General features: G+C 31.3%; 1 protein-coding gene across 2 annotated transcripts; it reads right to left on the reverse strand.

The window, feature by feature from the left end:
• Nucleotides 1-1,817: 1,817 nt before the first annotated feature.
• LOC111277972 (putative terpene synthase 6) lies at nucleotides 1,818-5,003 on the reverse strand. 2 transcript variants are annotated; one of them, XM_022864419.2, is made up of 7 exons: nucleotides 4,847-5,003; nucleotides 4,400-4,673; nucleotides 3,677-4,049; nucleotides 3,368-3,586; nucleotides 2,808-2,946; nucleotides 2,486-2,734; nucleotides 1,818-2,356 (listed from the first exon to the last, which is right to left on the reverse strand). In XM_022864419.2, the coding sequence occupies exons 1-7, from the start codon at nucleotides 4,946-4,948 to the stop codon at nucleotides 2,063-2,065; spliced, it is 1,650 nt and encodes a 549-aa protein (XP_022720154.1). In that variant the 5' UTR covers nucleotides 4,949-5,003; the 3' UTR covers nucleotides 1,818-2,062. The 2 variants fall into 2 exon arrangements, with proteins under 2 accessions (XP_022720154.1, XP_089620486.1); XM_089764360.1 differs by having other exon boundaries at nucleotides 1,824-2,356; nucleotides 4,400-4,676.
• Between the last annotated feature and the right edge of the window lie 892 nt (nucleotides 5,004-5,895).

Here is a 5,895-nt window from a genome sequence, read left to right on the forward strand (position 1 = left end):
TCTAAGAAATTTCTATATGAAAAAATATTTCTAAATTTGATTCAAAGAGCGGAGAATTTAGATATATTTCTGATAAGATAAGATTTAATAAAACAACTAATTTCAATTTTTTTTTATGACGGAACCTCTTTAACAAAATAAATAAAATTCTTAAATACTCTTCATATGAAAAAATGCTTTTAGGAATCCTATCATATTGATGGAGAAAATTTAAAAGTTATTTTCGACATTTAAACACCAAAATTTAATAGAAGACCATTAGAACCAAGATTTAAGGTTATAAACGAACCGAACATGAATGAATGAATGCATGTTTGTGGTTTGTTCTTTTGTTTTTAGAGGTGTTCGCTATAAATGAATCAGACATGAATGATCGAATGTATGTTTGTGGTTTGTTCATTTATTTTTAGAGGCATTCGGGCTCACTTCATGTTTGGTAAAAAAAAATTGCTCTATTAGTTCAAACTCAATTCATTTAAATAGTAGAATATTCACGTTCAGTTCGTGTTTGGTTCAATTAAGTTAAACGAGCTTGTTCGTAAACATGTTTAGGAATATATATAAATAAACATGTTCATAAACAATAAATGAACAATAACCAAATAAATTTAAACAAAAAAACCCTAAATGAATATAAACAAACCCAAAACGAATATAAATGAACCTTAAAATAGGATTAGGATAAAAGATAAAAATGTAATTTTGTTAGTATTATTATAAACGAATAACAAACGAATAACAAATGAACGAAGTTTAAACAAACTTTAAATAAGCTTATTCACGAATATAAATGAACCAAACAAAGCTATATTCGTGTTCGATTTGTTTAACAAATGAACATAAAAATGTTGTTCAAAATTATTTATTAAGCTTAATAAATGAATAAAAATCGAACATGTTCACAAATAGTTTGTCAATGCTCTATTCATTTACACCTTTAAAGATCATTAGGATAATTTGAAATTAAGTGATATTATCTTTTGGATGGGCGTATAAAGATGTTATAATCTTCCTTACATATAACTAAACTCCCAAATTTATTTGTGGAACGCAAACTAGAACCTATTCTTTTAGAAATTTTTTGTTAAGCTTAAGACTTCTTTGAAAGAATAGATTCACTTATGTAACCAATCATACCTATATAAAAAAAAGATTAGTGTCGACTTTTTTTATTATGGCTAGTGATAGGTTCATGAATTTATACGTTATGACAATTAAATTACTATAATAATCTTGAAAATAATATATATTATTCTAGAGTTAAATTCAAATTTTCCTTTTTGGTACAATAAGTATAGCCTCGTCAAAATTAATTAATCCTATATATGCAAACATACAGATGTCCAAGGACAAGTCTACTTACCTACATCAAGGTGTGGTCGAACTTAAGTCGGGTTTGAACATAAATATTTATGTTTGAATTAATTCATTAATAATTAATATATTTTATAAACATTTAAAGGATCAATATTGTTTCCTTCTAAGTATTTTCTGTGTAGCAGACTTGACCAAAAATCATAACCAGAAAGTTTGCTTTATGTTACCAATTCCATCTGTTAATTATGAACATATATAGGTGACAAACCACAAGTTTATTTTATTTCACAGCTCACCCTAGAATAACATAAGATTGACTTATAGTACATAATATGGGAAACCATCACCAGAGACCATCCGGTTCTTATTGTTAAATCTTAATTATAAACCTAGAAGGCAAGCACTAAAAACCCACTTAATAATTAAAGGATCAATATTGTTTTCTTCTAAGTATTTTCTGTGTAGCAGAGACTTGACCAAAAATCATAACCAGAAAGTTTGCTTTATGTTACCAATTCCATCTGTTAATTATGAACATATATAGGTGACAAACCACAAGTTTATTTTATTTCACAGCTCACCCTAGAATAACATAAGATTGACTTATAGTACATAATATGGGAAACCATCACCAGAGACCATCTGGTTCTTATTGTTAAATCTTAATTATAAACCTAGAAGACAAGCACTAAAAACCCACTTAATAACTAAACATAGCTATCGAAGCACAAAGAGAGGATCGTCTTTAAATGGGTATTGGATCAACGAACAAGAGACAAATGTCATCTTTCATATATGGATCAGGATGTGTGTATCCATCTCCATGCTTGTAAAACAAATATGATACTCGAGCTAGGTTCAAAGGTAGTAATAGGAGATCTCGGGGGATCACAGTTGGTCTCATGCGTTCTTCATTTATATCCTTCCATGCGTCCTCAAGCTCTTTCTCCAAGTCCTCCAACGCATCCTTCTCTGATAGGTTTTGTTGCCTCATGTAGCATTCAACACTAGAAGGGATATGCTCTCTCAATTGCTCGAACTTTTTTTGAATGAGGGATATGTGCAAATGATCATTAGAAAATTTATAAACCAATAATCTTAATTTTCATTTGAAATCATTTACTTAAGTCACTATATAATATATATATATATATCTAAATAACTATACCTCATGTGATGCTATATCATCCATGATACGGCCGATTATATTTATAGCCCTTATAATTCTTGGTTCAGATTGCAGCCACTCAAATGCCTCTAACCCTGCGATTGTTCCCATTCCTATAAATGATATTGTTATTATTGGATCAAAAGTGGATGTCTTCGTCGCAACCCTCATGTACTCTTCGAATGTTGGTACATGACTATCATTAGACCATTTCTTCTCAGCTTGGTAGTTGTTTATTAGTCCAATGAACTAAAAAGAAAAACACGTTAAAACATGTAAAATTAATACTCAACAAGAGGAATGTGAGTTTCATGATTCTTACAGCATCGTGTGCACAAGGGACACTAAAGGATCTTCCTTCCTTTCTGGCCTCCTCATCTATTTCATTGAAAACGTCTAGCACAGCCTTGCAAATAACTTTGGTGTAATCTTGCAACTCATCAAGAGCACCAATCTCCCATCTGAAAATAAAACATTTGCTTGTGTAAATATTGTTAATTTTTAGTGAATTAACACCTATTTGTACATACATACATGCATACAAATATGTATAGACACACATTTTCTCAGCCAAATAAAATTTTATTATAAAAGATAACTTGAACAAAAAAAGAAGCTTAAAATATTAAATATGTTGTTCAATGCCATCTTAACATTTTTTCTTTTCAAAAAAATTCTTTCTATTAATTATACTCGATAAGTCTCTGTTCTATTATTTTTACTCAAATTAACCCTTATGTTTGTTGGAAAAAGAATCAAGTGATATGTAATCTTAAACAAGCATTCTTTGTGCTTGTGGCAAATGATGTGCCTTTTTTAATATAACGAAATTGACCTCGCCTTAGATGGAAAATCATATGATAACCGCAGGTAAGAATGAACCTCTTTAATGCATTGATGAAACATTGAAGTTCTTTTGGCGTCCCATAGGCGTCAAATGTGTCGTCTAGAATTGACATAAGAACCAACGTCTTAGCAAGAAGTATCCGCCAACGTGTATAGTGTGGCTCAAAGTTCAACGCATTCATCCATGTGTACACCTCCACGTATCTCTCTCTTGCATAAGAAAGCTCGGATGAAAAGTTGTATTCGTCCCAAAACCTGCAAAATCAAAATGCACTTGAAAGTCACGGAAAATTCTAACCACAAAATTTTGCTAGGAATCCAGTCCTTAATTAATTTCTTTTATACCTTGCAATATCGCTTATCTCTTGCTTATGAAGTACTTGAACTCGATTAAAGTCTAGTTTTGCAAACTGAAGTAGGGTCTCATTTCTGGATTCTTCCTCCTCATAGAAAGAGATATAGGTCCTTGCCTCTAGTCTTGGAGGGCATTTGTTCAATGGCTGATCAAGGGCTAATGTTATTTGCTTTGCGAGATGAGGGCTTGGCTTCATTGCCAGAGACTTCAAGTTGGCTTTGGTGAATGCAAGGGCTTCCTCTAATATGCTCTCTTCATGAACTCTCATGTAGGCAGCTTCGTACAGGCTTAGCATTCCCCTAACATCATCGATAAGTGTTTCTCTGAACTTACCATCATTGTCCTTGAACTTGTCAAAAACACCTGCTTCACATATATATTATCACTTCTTTGTAATGATTTATGGTGGAATATAAAAGCACCATTTATATAAATTGGAGGCAGTGGCTTTTAAATTAATTAAATACATATCAAATAAAAAATGTAATTAATTAGTATTAAGATTAACTTTTGTTTTTTTATTTTAAAGATAGAGGATTCGAATTCTACTTTTTGAAACAAGAAAATTATGTGTTGTCCATTGAGCCAAATGTTGAAGCGCCGTAATAAGATTAACTTAAATAAGAGTTTACATGGGTTGCTAGCAGTTACTGCACTTGCTTCGATGTCCATAACTAATTTATTTTAGATTATACATTTATCCTTGTTCTTACCGCAAGACATTTTGAAACCATATTGTCTGAAAACTCGAAAAACAATTGAAGTGGAGTTTAAGTCATGGTCATTTCCAGCCACAAGATTTCGTTGCGAATCGAAAATCCTTTCCAAGTGGTTTTCAATGTCATTCTCAAAGTGATATGAAACACCAAGGCGAAGCAGTGTGTCTATGAATTTGACACTCTGAATGGGATCAGCTGTAGAAGCCATTAACATGTCCTTCACTTTCTCTTTCAATGTGTCTATTTCTTTCGTTAAGGAAACAAATACCTGCTGCGACAAGAAAACAGTTCATTACTTTGATTGAGGAGTTGAAACTGTGTTTAAAGTAACTTTTCAAGACAAGCCAGCAGTCCATAAAGCTTGAAACTCTGTTTCAGTAACATGAAAAAAATAATGCAAGTGCAAAGAATATGCAATACGTGAGGAGATGCAAAGATTACCGAGTCATCCATTGAAGAAAAGGACGGCAATTTATCTCTCCAAATATTTTTGGAGAATTCTGCCACAGGACGGAAAACATCGTACTCTTCTTTATAAGACATTTTTTTTTTCAGAATATTGGAGAAGAAGCAGACAAGTCTTATTTTTGCTATGCTTGGCTTCCCAGCTCCGTGGCCGTATTTATAGAGCCAAAAACAAAAACGGGAAAGAAACTGTTGGTGCTGAGTTCCGAGCTGAGGGTCAAAATCTTGAAATCACGTCAGAGAAAGAGAGCAATTAAAGGTAAAGGTTGAGAGTGTTCCCTGAGTTTATACTCCAATGCTAAAGTCAGTTAGAAAAGGTCAGAAGAAGAGTGAAAAGTAAGAAGAGTAGAGAAAAAGTGGATAGATAGTACTTAAATAGTTTTATTTATAGGCGAAATGTGAGGGGTTTATGAGATAAAATAGTGACACAGTCTAGCTGATGTGGCACTATACATGTAAGGTTAATTTGACATATCAAGTAAGCTTAAAAGTTAAAAATATTTTTGATTATTTGTTGATAGTTTCTAATGAAAAAAATGATCAATTTACCTTTTGGACCCAAAAATAACAGAAACATATCTTGATTTTTACCACAAGTGATGTTAATGATATAATTATTAAGTTAAATGTAGGCAAAGTCTGATCGCAAAACTTAGGTGTGTACTTTGAATGTGTCTTGTGTAATAAATGGTTGCTCAAAACATAGACTAAATTTTCTCTATCTAGTTGTAATTGTTAAAAAATTTGAAATTATATTTGCCATGGTTTTATATTTTGCAAATATTGTATAATAACTTCATTATTAATATTTTTTTACTGTATCCAACTAAGCTATCAATCAACCATTGATCTCGCATTTAGTTACACAAATAAATTTGTAATATGTTCATTGTTGAAAATGCTCTCTCTATTGTGGCAATAACTATTCGTAGAATTAATATTAATGTCAACAACAAATAAATTAATGGATACACTTTATCCATTTAGATATCACAACACAAATAATCAAATATTACATTATATAT

This window comes from Durio zibethinus, chromosome 7, assembly GCF_047325235.1.
Source record: "Durio zibethinus cultivar Kanyao isolate XHJ-2024 chromosome 7, ASM4732523v1, whole genome shotgun sequence".
Taxonomy (NCBI): domain Eukaryota; kingdom Viridiplantae; phylum Streptophyta; class Magnoliopsida; order Malvales; family Malvaceae; genus Durio; species Durio zibethinus.

Excerpts from the sequence above, each read along its gene's own strand:
- LOC111277972 (XM_089764360.1), bottom strand. The coding sequence starts at position 4,948 with ATGTCTTATAAAGAAGAGTACGATGTTTTCCGTCCTGTGGCAGAATTC. Across the intron at positions 3,587-3,676 it reads GAGATAAGCGATATTGCAAG|GTTTTGGGACGAATACAACT; the intron begins GTATAAAAGAAA and ends TTGATTTTGCAG. Across the intron at positions 2,947-3,367 it reads TTCATCAATGCATTAAAGAG|ATGGGAGATTGGTGCTCTTG; the intron begins GTTCATTCTTAC and ends TTTTATTTTCAG.